The 16,872-nt window shown below is 37.5% G+C and overlaps 1 protein-coding gene across 2 annotated transcripts in view; it reads left to right on the forward strand.

Moving 5' to 3' along the window:
- FAM135B (family with sequence similarity 135 member B) overlaps positions 1–16,872 on the forward strand; it is a 193,293-nt gene that overhangs the window by 148,549 nt on the left and 27,872 nt on the right. For both annotated transcript variants that reach the window (XM_063451034.1, XM_063451035.1), the window contains 4 exons: positions 929–1,083; positions 3,327–5,253; positions 10,525–10,685; positions 14,568–14,659. In XM_063451034.1, coding sequence (XP_063307104.1) covers positions 929–1,083; positions 3,327–5,253; positions 10,525–10,685; positions 14,568–14,659 — 2,335 coding nt within the window. The remainder of the gene's footprint in view (positions 1–928; positions 1,084–3,326; positions 5,254–10,524; positions 10,686–14,567; positions 14,660–16,872) is intronic.

Raw genomic sequence — 16,872 nt, forward strand, 5'->3', positions numbered from 1 at the left:
GCCAATTAATTTTTCTGGGAAATCCATCCCCTTTCTGGATAAGTTTACTGAATTCAGTGAACATATTATCATAACGGTTTACATTTGTCAATTTTACAGTTTGATCTCAGCTTGCTCATGCATGGAAAACACAAATATCTTCTAAATGCAGACGTATTTCACCAATCTCCAGCACATTATTAGTTAAGAGACCAGTAAAGGCACCCAGACCACTTTTTCTCAATGAAATGCCTCTATCAGCTGTCTACCTGACAGTCACTAGAGACATTCCTGCTGTGAGAACTGAGTCAAACTTGATTCTCAAAGCTAATCTTTCATAGAAGTGCAACTCTTCTGTATGTGTGCTTGTTGTCTCCAATGCTCTTCTATAAGAAGTGTTGGATTGGACATGTCGAAGGGTCAATGTGACTTTACGGGAAGCAAATGGAGCAATTGCAGGTGCTATCTCAACACTGGAAAAAAAAGCTAAGTAAAACTGTTTTATTCCAACTTTTATTTAGATTCAGAGCCTTTGCTAAATCAAGATAAAAGCTGAAAAAAAGATTTGTATTCCTAATGCTAAAGTGTACCTTGAACCAGTTACTCAAACCAAAAAGCTTATTTTTTTTAAGAAAGCACAGTTTTTTGGTAAGAGTAACTCTTTCTATCGTAGCCTCCCCTCCCCAAAAAATTATAAGCCAAACATAAATTTTAAAAAATAGCTGCTAAAATTAGTTTACAATCTAGAGCAAATACATCACAAGTACGAGACATGTATTCAGAGTATGTCATCAATGTACCTTTATACTATCACTCCAGATTAATCACAGTAAACTACTAATAATTACTACAAAATATGGAAATGGCTCCCAAGACCAACACATGCCAAAGAGGTCCACGGGTCAAAAAAAAGTAACAATCAGTGATCTACTCCATGTTCTTTACATAGGATTCAAAGCCACAGCAATTTCTCAACTGAAGTTAGAAGTTCGGAGTACCTTACTAGCATGCCTCCCCTACCTGTTGAATGTATAGATATAGATGGAGACTGGACCTCTCTCCCAATTATATTTGAAGACCGGTATGTGGAATGTCCAAGGAAAGGTTTGTAGAAATATTAAACACTGATGTCATTTGAATATGATTACTAATGACAATGCAATTTGTAGTTTCATTTAAATAAGAAAACAGTAAATAGCCGACTAAAGTAATGCCATAGTATAGATAGTAAACAAATGCTATCTCTCTTTCTACAATATTTCTCTCTGCTAATTACAACCATGAATCCATGTCTATTGTCCACTTATGAAAAGTACTACACATATGTATAGTAAGCAGATATTTATGTACATTTGATTAAAATATGTGTGTGTTATCAGTTGATAAATTAATGACCAATAGCATAAGACAATTAAGACATATTAGACTTGTAGGACAGAGGAAGATGAATTAAGATAATGGTTAGTTATTGATAAAAATTTGAACTTATAGATTTTTGCATGTGCTTGCAATATCATAACAAATCCCCTGCTAAAAAAATGTTTGGTGTGAAATTTACCTATAATAAGAGTGCATATAAATCTTAAATACTTCCCTTTGAAAATGTGTTATTCTGTGTAAATTGGAAGTTTAAAATATTTTCTCCATAATTAATCATATTACACACTTTGTAATACACATATTACACATATTACACATATTACACATATATTACACATATATTACACATATTACACATATTACACACGCATACAGCACATAGCTGATGAGGAGATTACATCACATAAACATAACATTTTCATGAATTCAAGGTCCCTCTATTTGGATGGAGATTGCTCTAGCAGAGACCAGTGCACTTCTATAAACTTACTACAGATGAGATTTGGCATAGCTCACCACAAATAACAACCTTCAATTTCCAACATGTTGGGAAGGTTCTTCATTGTAGCAGTTTAGGAGGGAATGCATTTGAACATCATAAGTTAGAGCAAGAAATATTGGACATTAATATCGGACTGTCATGAGGTAGTCTGCAAAGGCAATGGGGTACTTGCAAAGGCCAGTCTTTTATTTAAAGGTCTGATGGGGAAGATCAAATGACCTGCTCATTAATACTCCGTTAACAGAAAACTCAGTTTGTGCTTAATTAACATTTAATTTCTCACTTTTGCCTGTCTTAATTAAACCAGAGTAGTGAATATGAACAGTTTCTTGCTTTATGACAATTTAAGTTCATATTGGTTGATCTGGTAAAAAATTACTTTAACAAGAACTAATTTAGGAGCACATTTTGCAGACCTACACATGTTTGCCAGGATTATATGAGTATGACTTTATATGATGATGCTCATTGCAAGTTTTATTCCTATCAGGCTTAATACGATTTGTCTGTCTGGCAATCATTTCCGATCTAGTACTTAGTGATCCTTTCATTTGCTCATTAGATTTATTTATCTTTGTATCTCTGTCTAGACAAAGTAATATGTAGTCAGCCAGGTCAGCCCATGAACTGAATCCTGGATCCTAATATCACTATGATTCCAGGATGTGGCAGGACTATGGTGCGTTGGTAATTGGAAGCCTATATAATCTAGGCGTAAGATGCAAACACAAATAATTTAAAAAGGAACACCCAAGATCATGCCATCTGCTAAATTAGAGAAGCAGCTCTCTCATTATAATCCCTCTCATTACCTTAATCCCATTACCTCAATTAACCAATTTGGGAATATTTACACCAATGTACACCTCTTCCATGTTACCATCTGAATATATTGTGCCAACATGCTTGATATTCTGGAGTGCTATATAACATTTAAAGCATTCAGCACCAACATTTGTAGATGGGCCTAATGGTTCTTATCTGCCATCACATTCTATGTTTCTATGTTGTACACCTATTTATAGTACGGAGTGCCAATGTTGACATTCACAACTAGGACATGAGACCATGATATAGGTGCACCAACAATTTCTGTATGACTAGCTCAGTTTAGTCAGGTGTAAAACTCCTGTTGCACCTACATGATATAACACTAACACTAACATTGCATCACTGAGAATACCCGAGACTGGGGTTCAGTATTATTATGAAGCAATGGGGCACATACACTTAACAGTAAGATTAGCTTTTCGAGTTAAACCCACTCATATGCTATGTCTTACAATGATTTTTATTCAGTAGTATCTCTATGGTATAACTGTTAATTCTATGATGCATACATAACTATGATGTTTGTTTACTACGTTATATTTACTTATCTTAAACCATAATACATACTTTTGTCATTTTTTTACATAATCTGTGACTATTAACTCAAGATAAAATATACTATTTTGCATTTCAGATATCACCTTGAATAATGTATCATTGGAAACAAATGAAAATGAATTAGATTTCGAAAAAGAAAATGCAACAAAAAATGTTAATATCACACAAAATTATAATTTCAGACAGACTACAACTGTTCATGAAAATGTTTCCTTTGAAAAAACAAGCCTTGAAATGCAAGACAATACCAGCAGTGACAAACAGTCTTTTAACCATGAGTTTGAAACAAAAATTGAAGATCCTGAAAACACAAGTTTTTATAAAGTATATAGTCCTGTTTCGGAGGAACTAGCACCTAAAAGTGAATTATACTCTACGACGGACAGTAAACAGGATGATCATGGTGAAACTAATGATACCTGTCAAAAGGCTAACAAATCATTAGGTGTTACATATATTGAGGTAAAAGCAAGTACCCATGACCAGTATAAGGGAGAAGCAGTATTGATTTTGAGTGCTCCACATGGAATACTAGCCTCTGTGTCAAATGAAGAGGATAAAACACTTCAGACTAGAAGAGCGATACTAAATAATAAAAATGATAGTGCATGTTTTGAACACATTGCTTTACATGATATAGATAGCTTCAAAAATGAGACTGTTTCACTTGATGGAAGACTAAATCAAAGTAGACATATATTATCAAAAAGCAACAGTACTGAGTTAATCAATAAATCTTCAAAAGACACGTTGATGGTAAAATATTTTCCAAAAGAAAGAAGTGAAGAATTTTCACTTTGTTCTGGAGTTATTAAGAGATCGTCATCTGTCATATCAGATTCAGGCATAGAAAGCGAGCCAAGTTCAGTGGCTTGGTGTGATATACGCAACAGAGCATTGGAATTACCAAGCGATAATGACATTCTACAGCAATTATCCAGAAAACATGGAACGTACAAAGGATCTCTAGAAGGAGTACATACAGAAAGTAATACAAGTTTGCCAAGTGGGATTCAAGCTTCCTTGGCTTCCATTAACTCTTTGCCTTTTGAAGATGAAGAAAGAGAAATAGAACTTTCAAAATTAACAAAATCCGTTTCAGCTCCACAAATTAGCAGTCCAGAGGAATCTGCGGACGATGCCACTTTAATAAAAAAAGAGTCTGATGATGAAATGGGAGTGAATGAGTTATTTGGAAGTGAAAATAATGAAGGTTCTGAAAACGGAATTTCAGCAGAGAGTTCTAGCCAAGAATCAAAAGAAATTGATGAAGAGATAAGATCCTATAGCAGTCCATGTATGAACAACATGGCGATTTATAATGAGAAATCTCCAGTCGAAATTACATTTCAGAGTTCATTAACAATATCTGAGAACAATGTTACAGCCACATATACTTTGCCAGATCACAGTGATTCTGAAACTGTTTGTGGTCTTTCAACGCTTCCAAAAAAAAACATTGCTTCTTCTGCGAACTGTCAAAATTCAGAGTCCTCTTCTGAATGTGACAATGTAATATCAAAAATATTAATCTCAACAACCATTCCATTGCCACCATTACTAGACACAGAGATTGCTTTAGGCACCAGTTTAACAAACGTATCTGAATGTAAAGATAATGAATTTCCAGTTCTGGATGAAATCGAACTCGGTGATGACACAGTCAGTGGTCAATGTTTAGATAATTATCCAAATTATTATCAAGAAGTGCACAAAACCAGCCAAAAAGTTGTCAATAGGGGCTCTGCTGCACTCCCAGAGGCCAACTCTAATACATCTGTTCTCACCTTAGAAGGAAGAAGGGGTGTTGAGATGGTTAATCTGTCTGTTTCATGCACAGCTACATGTTTACCATTTTCTTCAATTAAAAAAGATACTCCGATGATACCTGGTTTCTCATCAAAACAAGCAGTATTTCCAATCACAAGACAACCTTTGGGATCATTTGGTGTTATTTCCTTCGATTCAGAAACTGATGAAGAGATCAATGAAAGAATGCTCAGGTGAGAAATTGAATCATATTGTGAATAATTAAAGAATCACTATAGGGTCCGGAACACAAACATGTATTCCTGATCCTATAGTGAAAACCCACCATTTAGGTGACTTGTCCCCCACTTAGCCCCTTCAGAATGGGTAAAACTCACCTTATTTTTAGCTCTTCACGGGTCTGGCGCTGGCCCCACCCCCTTGGTTACATATTCAAACTTGCTGCTTTTTAGCCAATCCAATGCTTTCCCATAGGGAAAGCATTGGATTGGCTAAAATTGGCAAGGGGGTGGGGTCAAGCACAATTTTGGCCAATCAGCACGTCCTCATAGAGATGCATTGAATCAAGCCAGGAAGCCCCTCCAGTGGCCATCTAAGGAGTGGCCACTTGGAAGTGTCCCTAAGGGCATTGTTATCACTGCCTTGTTTTTCAACAGTCAATTTGAATTTATCTAATAATATTAAATAATAATAATGCTATTATGTTGTTATGATATATATATATATTATTAGACATATACCAACTTTGTTGACACTCCAGGTTAGAGTTAATTCAGCCATTAATTTTAATAGCATTAATAAGTATGAAAACATAAACATTAGACGTTTCTATGTTACTATGGTTAAATCTTCTGCAGGGAGCTCTCACTCAAGCAGGAAATGTTTCTCACTTTACTTAAAGGATCACTATAGGGTCAGGAAGACAAATATGTATTCCTGACCCTATAGTGTTAAAACCACCATCTAACCCCCTTGGGACCCTCATGCCTCCATAAATATAGCACAATCATACTGTATTCAAGGCTGAAGCTGTAACTCTGAATGCTGTTTGCCTCAGAAAAACAAGCAGTCTGCTGACATCATCAGAAGTTGTAGCCTGATCCAATCACAGTGCTTCTCCATTGGATTGGCTGAGACTGACAAAGAGGCAGATCAGGGGCAGAGCCAGCATGATTCAAACACAGCCCTGGCTATCATTTATCATTGCTGAGCTTATAACATTATGTTTTATGGGGATAGCGAGAGGTTCTTGAAGCTGTGATATGATGTCAGCTTTCTACTTTAAGATTCTATTATATACATCAGACTTAGACCCAAAAGGTTGGAAAGGAGAGGCAAAAAGTAATAAGAACGATATCTATCTATCAGATCAAGGTAATAGTTTAAGTCTAGCCATATCCCTATACTACTGTATACCATTTCACACCCACATGTTAGATGCCATAGATTAGGTTAGGATCCGTTATACTACTCACTCCTCCTTGTCATCAGGCACTGTTTTCCTTTAGAATACTGCTGCTGATGGGATTGTGACTTAGGTAGTGATTTATGGTGGTTTAGCCTTCAGCTTTCTAGAGCAGAAAGTTAATACTTTAAATAAAATTCTCAGGATCCCTTATTGCACCTGTAAGGGATACAATGTTCAGGGCTTTAGAATGTGAGCATTATAGGAACACTGTAGATACTTTAACAACTTCATCTTATTGAAGTTGTTATAGTGCCTGAAGTCCTGATCCCTGCCCGCCCAAGACCCTTTATTTCACTAATTAGAAGGCTTGCAATTGTGGCTTCAAACCTTGTCTCTAAGCCTTCAGGGTATGATAGCCCAGAATCTTATTTCCTGTCTCTCATACCATGACATACCGTGATATCAGATGCACCTGTGCAGTAAAGTCATAGAGAATTATTGAATACGATGATCGGCCATAGAGAATCATTGAATATGGTGATTGGCCATAGGGAATCAGTGAATACGATGATTCTCTATGGAGGAATTGTTGGTGATTACGTTCCCCAAAGCTTACATTCCCCAATGCTCCTTTATGGGAGATGATGCAGCCCGAGGATGAGATTGCCAAAAGAAACTCGGTGCTGGTAGAAAAGGTGAGTAATTATTTTTCTTTTCTTTCTTTTCTTTCTTCCTTTCTTTCTTTCTTTCTTTCTTTTTTCTTTTTTTTACATTGGGGTAATAATTGATGAGGGGCATCAGGGATGTAGATACTGTGTTCTTTACGATTGACTGGGTTTTTACCTTGTTTGGTAATAACTCACTGCAGACCCTGCAAAACCTGTGTATTTTTTAATTAATTGATTATGCAAATTTTATTAAATATATATATATATATATATATATTGTAACGGCACCCCCAGGCATAAAAGGGTTAAACCTCCGTTTAGGAGATCTTCCCCTTCCAGAGATACAAGCACAGCTACTGCAGAACACCAAACTCCCGAACTGGATACAAAATAGCACTCCACCTCCCGAACTGGAACCTCACAAATAGCTGCTAGCAGACGAACAAGAAAAGCAGATAATCAGCTTACACTCCTGGCAATCAGTCTCTAACAGCATACAGTAAATCCCCCCAAGAACGAGACAAAGCTCCGTGTTGAGGGTCAAGCAGTGGTCAGATAATCTGCCTTTAATTAACACACACAGACTTTTATGCAAGTCCCCATGCAAGGGGACATCTCACAGGGAGGGACAACATGTAACCAATCCCGTACAGTAAAACATAAAACACACCCAGCACAAACACATAAAATCCTCCCCTCTGCCTGTGATATAATTACTGAACACAATGGGTTAATGTAATTTATCACAGGCAGGAAAAAAACACTTTTTATACATATACTATAACTTTAAAAATATGCATCATATTCACATAAAACACACATATTCGGAATCGGCATACTTTAAATACAGACAAAACCAAAAATCAGACAAATCCCCCCAGTACATAAAAAGTTAAGTGGAAGTCCTTTATGACCGACCGCAAGCACATTTCTTTGCCCAAAACAGTCCCATAGATTTGGGCTATGCGGTCGGTCAATTTCCTACAGAAAAACGGGTCCGTTAGTGCAACTAGCACACTGCAACCGGCTGTTCGAATTGTTGAACGTACTTCGACTTTTACCAAAGTGTCGAAGTGGAGGTGACGGTAAGGGTCAGCGGTGTTCGTATATTTGCGCATCCGATTTTAGTTCCATAGATTCTTTAGCTTACACTGCTGACCGCGTTCGACTAAATTAAAATGGCCACGTGTTCCTTTGTCGAATGGCGGCCACTTCGACGACTTCGACAACTTCGGCATTTCGGCTGCATCTGAAGTGCCATATAAAATGTGCCAAACCTTCCCCAACAGTATTTAAAGGGCCAGAATGAGTGACATACATTCTGGTATGGCCGAATACTGTTTTTAAAGGGCCCAATCTCCCAGGGCCATAGTCCCGAGGCAACAGGCGGGCAACCAGGCTCCTCCAATGCAACGTAGCGAGATTGGTCTTGTCACATATATATACTACATAAGAGTATTGGATAGCTTGTAACTTGTTTAAAAAATCCACTTTTGGGCCATAATGAGCACTGGGCAATGAGATAAGTTTTTATTTTTTAATTTAGCTATGAGTGAAAAACTTTGTGGATAATATATGTGTGGTGAAACCTGCCTCGCCACTGGGCATTGGAGAAGACTGATTGCCAGCCTCCTGCCCTGTGACTATGGCCCCATGTTAAAATGCTTGATTTTCCCCTGCAAAGACCCGAAAGCCGGGTCATTCTGTACTTTCCTTATGTGAGCAGTGTTACCCCAGATAGCTATGCCATGGAGGCCATTCGTATAACCAAAGACTATGTGAAAGACTTTGGCTCCATGGCAATTGAACTGTATGTATGTGATCTGAGCGCCATTCAGTCATAATGTGCACTCAGATCTAAGCTATCTGGTGATATGTTGAATGTATATGTTTTATGCAATAGCTGCACAGTTATATATTTTTTATGTATTTTATTGTATTTTGCTACCATGTGGCTAATAGAGTTTTGCCTCTGTCCTTGGAGATAATTGGATTACTTCCCAATTATCTCCAGGATAGAAGACTCTGTGGAACTGGTTTTGGGCAGAAAAGCCATGCTTCATTTGGTCAAACAGGACTTCCCCTTAACGTTTTAACCTCTGGATGGAATTGGCTGAATTTTGAATGTTTATAATGTTTATAATTAAAGTGTGCTGAGTTCGAATATGTGCATGTCTATTTTGGCATGTATATTTTGGAAGTTATTAATATTTTGTAAAAACTGTATTTCTCTGCCTGTGATAATTATATTAACCATTGTGTTCAGTAATCATATCACAGGCAGAGGGGAGGATTTTGTGTGGGAGTGTCTGTGTATATTGTATGGATTGATTGGTTGTTCTGTAAAACCCTGTGGGCAGTACTATGTTTGTGGATTGGGAATAAAAGAGGCTGTATGTGCCAGTACAGCCAGTTCTGCTTGACCTCAAAATGAAGTGTCGTCTCGTTACTGGGGGAATTGGATTGTATGCTGATTGCCAGGAGTGTAAGCTGATTGTATGCTTTTCCTGTTCAGCTGTTTACAGCATTCATATGCTTGAGAGCATTCATATGCTTCTCCGGTTTGGTGGTTATGGTGTCTACTGCAGTGCTTGGAGTCCTCAGGAAGCGCTAGGAGCATCCTTCAACTGGGGTACCCAGTCGGGGTGCCCGTCGATCCGTTACAATATGTATTTATTTATTTATTTATAATATATTTTACCAGCATGGATACATTGAGATTTCTCTCGTTTTCAAGTATGTCTGGGCAATCAAACATTGCATTGTTACAATAACATACAATATAAAAAAAAAATACAATATACAAGCAATATATAAATATATATATAAATTTAACACATAACAGGTAATAAATATATTCAACCATGACAGGTGCATTCTGTGCTGAGGTATATTGCCATAGATCTCTTAAAAGATTTTAGATTGAATGAAGATTCAAGACCGTGTCCCTAAAGGTTATTCCATAATTGCGGTGCTCTGTAGGAAAAGGAGGATCGAGACACTTTATTTTTGTATTGCAGTATGCTAAATTTCATGCTAGTACTGGATCGGAGGTTATAGGAGGTTGGAACAAATAACATATGAAATGAGTATCTTGTAATAACTTTTTTTTTGGACTAACAGAATTTTGGAATGGCAAGCTTTCGGAAGAACCTCCCTTTCTCAAGTCTACAAGTCTAAAGCCTTTCTGAGCCAGAGACTTGAGAAAGGGAGGATCTCCCAAAAGCTTGCCATTCCAAAATTCTGTTAGTCCAAAAGGTATTACAAGATACTAATTGAATTTGTTATTTTATTTCTGCATCACTTGACTAATACAATTACAATCTCTACTCCAACATTACTGGAATGCTAAGTAGTAAAATAAGTAACTTTTTTTTTATTGACAAATTCCCTTTAAGCAGTGATAAATGTTAATATATATTTTCTAGTTTTCACCAGGCTAAAGAAAAATTCAGAAAACAGCTAAAGTTTGAAGGTTTCCTATACAGTGACCAGTCCATTCTAGCCTCTGACACACCATACTTTCCACCAGAGGAAGAACACGAGGAAGACGGAATACACCTTGTGGTCTGTGTCCATGGGTTGGACGGTAATATTTCTATTGTTAAATAGTTTATCCGTTGCGTTTGTTCTCATTCAAGACACACTGTGGGCGATGTCTATTTGTAAATGGATTATGTTACTACCCATCGGATCAGATCTCTGACTGTTCTGCAGCAACATTATGGTCAGCTAACCATATGCTTGCTTTTTTGAGCATCATGGAAACACATTGAGGGGACTTCTGTCAATTTTGCTTTGGGCCTTTCTTTAATACTTTAGACATGCCACATGCCTTGTGATCTGCTGAGAAGGAGGAAGCTTGAATTAATGTACGTGCACCAATCTCAGTAAAAACTACACTGTAAAATATATATATACATACCAACAAAGTTGTGGTGGGGAAAAAAGTGTGGATGAAAAACCCTTCCTAAAGTAAGTGAATAGTTAATACATTGCCAAACACAAATACACACAGCAGTCAAGACATAAGACTTGCTTTTCCCACAGAAATATCACTTTGCTCTCACTACTGCAAGGGATTATGGGTAGGCGTATGCAGATGAGCTCAACAAAGAACCACAATTTTGCCTCATAATTCCACTTTATACATGGAGTATGTGTCTGCTGTATCCAACAGCTTTGAAACACAACTCAGGAAGAGGAGCAAAGCCAGTGAACCACTCATGGACAGCTGTTTCATTGTGAATGCAACTCATCAGCATGAGGTTGGTTACTGGCTTGCAGTGGAGGCTTGGCGTTACTTGTAAAGTACATACCAACAGAGTTGTGGTGGGGAAAAAAGTGTGAATGAAAACTCCTTCCACCTGAAGTAAGTGGATGGTTAATACATTGCTAAACCCAAATACACACACCAGTCAAGCCATAAGACTTGGTTTTCTCACAGAAATCTCACTTCAACAGTGCTCTCACTACTGCAAGGGATTATGGGTAGACATATGCAAATGAGCTCAACAAAGAACATATATATATATATATATATATATATATATATATATATATATGTGTGTGTATATATATATATATGTATGTAAAAAACAGATACAATTTGTATCTTGTAATACTTTTTTTATTGGACTAACAGAATATTTGAGTGACAAGCATTCAGGAGAACCTTCCTTCCTCAAGTCTGAAGCATGCTTTATCAAGACGACACAAAGAATTCAAAGTTGAGTTGTGATACAGGGGTTAAAGCGACATGAGTGCAGATAAGACACAGGTTTGATAGAAAATAGACAACATTCTTGCAGATGGTCGTAAATATCTTTCTGAAGATCAGAGTGAGGAGATTGAGATTGAGAAAAAAAACAAGCAGACAGTGCAGAAGATGGTACACTTTATACATGAAAACACACACACACACACAAATATATATATATATACTCAAACACATGAACTCATATACACAAATATAAATGCAAAGTCACGTATATAAGCATACATACATAAGAGTATGTGAAAGCATATGTCTACACATAGTACTTTATATATTGATAGAATAAACATATTGGAATGAGTTTTGAAGTGTTGATACATATGACAGAACAGTAAGATAATGTGGAGGAGTGTTCATGTAAAGTGTTGGTAGTGGGACAGGAAACCCAAATCAATATTTAGTCCTCTATTCTTACTGTTATACAATTTAATCATTCTGGCTTCAAAAGTTTTTCTTTATTAGGTATTTTTAAAAACCCCTTTCAGTGCTTTGATTTGTAGGTCCTTCATTGAGTGGCCAGGCAGGGTAACGTGGTGTCCCACAGGAGTGCAGTAGGATTCTTCTTTATGGTGTTTAATGGAGTGTCTGGGCATATTAATTCTGCCATTTAATGGATAGGTGGTTTCCCCAATGTAGCATCCTAGGTGGCATTTGGTGCATTGAATCATGCATACCACATTGCTGGATGTGCAGGAGTATGAACCTTTAATGCTGTAGGTTTTATTGTTGTGTGTGGCTTTGTTGTCTGTGCATATCTGCTGACACAGTTTGCAGCGAGGTTTTTTGCATTGACTGGTCCCGTTTTTTTTAAATTCTTCCCAACAGTGGGTAGCTTCCTGTTGATTATTTTTTGTTGGTGGTTTGGTGGTTGTCCAAAATTCAAAATGGATGTTTCAGAGAAAATGTTTTTCAGAGTCTCATCTCCTGTTAACATTGGTTGTGTTAACAGAAAGGCTACAAACCAAAGACTATTTTCAAACAATAAACTCTGCTGTAAAAACTCTATGCACGCGCCTGCTACAGTACAGAGAGACCACTTGTGGTCAGCTACAACCCAGCTCTTGGGGAAATACGGAAAATTATTAAAGACCTACAAGTCATGTTAATAGTAGATGAGACTCTGAAAAATTGGTTACCTTCTGTACAGGCAGGGCAGGCAAACATTAATTTCATGGTGGTCCAGTGGGTCCCTGGTGGTTCAGGGTGCTGCTAGTGAACTCCCTGGTTGTCCAGTGTGCTGCTGGGGCTGCCGCACTCCCTTGCAGTTCCAGCACACTGTGATGATTTTAGCTTTGGTGATCCTAAAAGAAATTGTTGTGGATAGAGTGAAAACAGGGTCGCTGCTTTTGGCCCTTCAGGAGTAGCTGGGCCCTGGGCAGCTGCACCGTTTGCCCTGCGTTAAAGACGGCCCTGCATAAGCCTGCCTCAACGTCAATGTACCACATTCTTGGCATGTTCAGTTGAGTGCAGCCCTCGCCATCTTTGGTTTCATTTATATATATTATATATACACACACATGCATAGTACTAAGTAACAAGATTACATGATGATAGACCACCTTTTCTCACACACACTCACAAATTATTAATTAATTATTATTATTATTAATACGTTCACTAAGCCTTCCTGCCTTTGGGAGAGCTGGATTAGATCCTTTCCCTGGGGTCCAGTGGGGATCATTTCCTTAGGATGCATTCTACCTCCCAACTCAGGTTTCAAATCATGCTGCTGTCATCTTCATGTTCTTTTAGCACTGTTTCCTTGTGTGTTGTTTAGTGATGCTGGAGCCAGAGTGACAACATGACCCAGCACAGCAAAACGCGCGAGGGAGCACCTGAAGTGTACACCTCCCTTGCAGCCTCTGCCTCCATTCTCCAACAGGAGGCTGTCTCCTAGGGGGTTACCTGTACTATGGGTTGACAAACTAGGCTTTCTTATATAAGAATTGTTAAACAAATAAATGCAATCTCATTAAATGTGGATATACTTCAATAAGGTAACTTGTAACAGATATCAATTTTAAAATGGTGCCACCTAGTGTTACCTGTATTCCATTCAATGAAGAACAAATATTTTCAAAGGAAAGAAATAAATATTTGATTCAAAAATTAAAAAAGAATTCTACATAGTATTTTATCTTGCTCATTTTTTTAATAGGATAACCTTCAACATAAAAAAATAAAAAATAACCCTTTCATAATAAGATGGGTTCAGGCATATGTTTTGAGGTGGGAGCACCAGGTTAACTGTACCCCTCTGAGAAGAAAGGGGTGTTATACCTGGCTGGCTAATGGGGCTGAACGAGTGACCAGCTACACTCTGTAAAATCAATGCCTGAAGTCATGTTGTATGTATAAATCCGTATTGTTGAATATGTCAGTCTGCGTATATGTGAATCCAGGCATGCATGTAGCTATGTAGCTAGTTATCATTGTATACATGTTTGTAAGTGTGTTTGTGCAGATGTATGCATCCACTATATGAAATCTGTCTCAAAACACAGCAGTGCACCTTTTAGGTTCAGGCTCTGGATCTGCCACTGCTTCCATACTTTGTGTTACTCTCCTGACCTGGGAGATGCTATAACTAGATTTGCTTGTACTATTTTTGCATTTTATCAATGTGAAAATACATTGTTTCAGTTGTTTTCCATTCTTTTAACTAGTGCTTAATTGTGCAAATATTAATTTTAGGTAATAGTGCTGATTTACGACTGGTGAAAACATTTCTCGAACTCAGTCTACCAGGAGCAAATCTTGACTTCCTCATGTCTGAAAAAAATCAGGTATGTCAAATAAATCACGTTATCAAGTTATTTGCATCTCATGTGTGAATTTGGAACATCTACTAACGACTAAGATTGTTTCTCTGGCGTCCTAATCTCAAGTCGCCGTTTAGTCCATTATACACTTTTCTTATCTACCTTTTTCAATAAATATTCCTATTTTTATACAAATACATGCTTATCGTGAAACAATATTGCAACTTAAACATATTTCCTGAGAATACTTGAAAACAATCCATTTGTATTAATTTAAAGAAGAAGAACTGTCCCTTAGAGACATTTGTTCTTTCGCCCCAGTAAAAACTATTGAAGTATTTACAAAAACCAAGTAAATTGCCACAGTTCGAGTTACAAAGCAAGTATTTAAAAAGTAAAAATTATACAATAAATGATTTGCAGTAATCACAGATTAAATATTAGTACATTATTTAGTAATTGTCAAATTAGGTCTAAGGAACACTAGTATGGAACATTAGTGGCTGTCTCAGGAGTTCCTGCATGATAACCTTGGGGATTTTCATAGCGTTTCACTTTTTTGTATAGAACATGGATCAAGATTAGTGATGCTGCTGTTTGTCTTGTGTTTGGGAATTGTGGGTCATCGCCAGGAGCTGGGTAAACACATTGTTTAGGCCAGGAGTGCCCAAAAGGTAGATCCCCAGATGTGGTAGAACTACAACTCCCATGATGTTTTGTGTGCCTTTAGAATGCCTTTGGAATGAAAAAGCATCATTGAAGCTGTAGTTTTAAAAACATCTGGTGATCTACTTTTTGGGCACCCCTGGTTTAGGTAGGCAATGAACTTGTGTTAGAATCAGGTCTAACTAACCTGCCTTCTTTACGAACATGTTTAGTAAATATACTAAAAGGTTTATAAAAGCACCAGGTGTATATGCATATTACAGTGGACGATTTAGAAAAATGTTGTTTCTTCTACACATTGTATCTGTAATAATCAGTTACAGACATATTACTGACTACAATGATAACCAGACAACAGTTGTAATAAAATGAGCCACACTAGAGGAACTAACACTGTTTACACATGATGTAGATACATAGTATTGATAAATAAAACGAAAACATTAATTTTACTTACGCAATAATAAATAATGACAACCTCCATTGTAAACTTCATATCATATTTCCAGGATCCCATTAATTTATTCAGTCCAAAGGTTTATATTCTGCTGACATTTGGGGAATCTGCTTGTCCAAAAATAAAGATTGCTCAATTACAGATTACTTAATTATTCCGGTTTTATGCATACATATATATTTACATATACATTTTAGAAACCATCCTATTATATTTTGTAAATGTATTTGTTTGTATTGTTTCTGACCATGGCAGAGTGATTTTTTTTTTTAAATTCTTTATTTTGTTCGGGTGATGTAATACAATTGTGCAATACAAAAGACAATAGATAATGAAACAATATTGATGTACAAAAGTGGTGGTGTCCTTTACGCGGTGGCCCCTTTTTAAAATTTTATACATCTAGGTGATGGCTAAAGTCACATAGGAGTGTTTGATTGCAGGTTTGTTAACATCATATACCTCAGTCTACTAGGTGGTTCGGTCAAGCCGTGGGTGACTATGGGTATGAGGTGTAACTCCTGGTAGTGGTGTTGTTGCCCCCTAACCTATGGGGCCATGGGGGGGGGAGGGGGTTGTCGCTTTGTGCGTCTGATCCCTATGTCGATTAGATACGTAGGTTGCGTAAGTGGGGGTCCCGGAGGTATATAGCTTGGTACATTGGCTCTGGCGGTCTAGGGATGTCAGTCTGCCCTAGCTAGTAGGAAGAATGAAAAAACATTTATATAACCATATGTACCATGTCTAAACATGGCGTTCTGTCCGAGGCATGCAAGTTAAACGGTCGGCTTAGTAACAATTAAAGGTGTGAAACTGTGAGAGAGAAGGGAATATGAAAGAAATATAACAGAATTATAACATAGTTGGAAGTCCCGATCTGATTCAGGTCACTAAGTCGTCGGTACTGCTGGGCACAAAAGGGTTGATTCTGGAGGCATCCCAGGAGTGGCTTGTACCCGCCGCACTGGTCCGGGCTTGTAGTCCAAGCGTCTGGAGGAACATGGTTTCTTCTGAGGGTCCCGTTGCCTTGTATGTCTGTCCATTATTGGTGACTGTGAGAGCTCTGGGGAGAGTCCATCTGTAGGGTAGCCCAGCTCCTTGCAAGGCTTTCGTG

The sequence above is a fragment of the Pelobates fuscus genome, chromosome 4 (assembly GCF_036172605.1).
Source record: "Pelobates fuscus isolate aPelFus1 chromosome 4, aPelFus1.pri, whole genome shotgun sequence".
Lineage (NCBI taxonomy): Eukaryota > Metazoa > Chordata > Amphibia > Anura > Pelobatidae > Pelobates > Pelobates fuscus.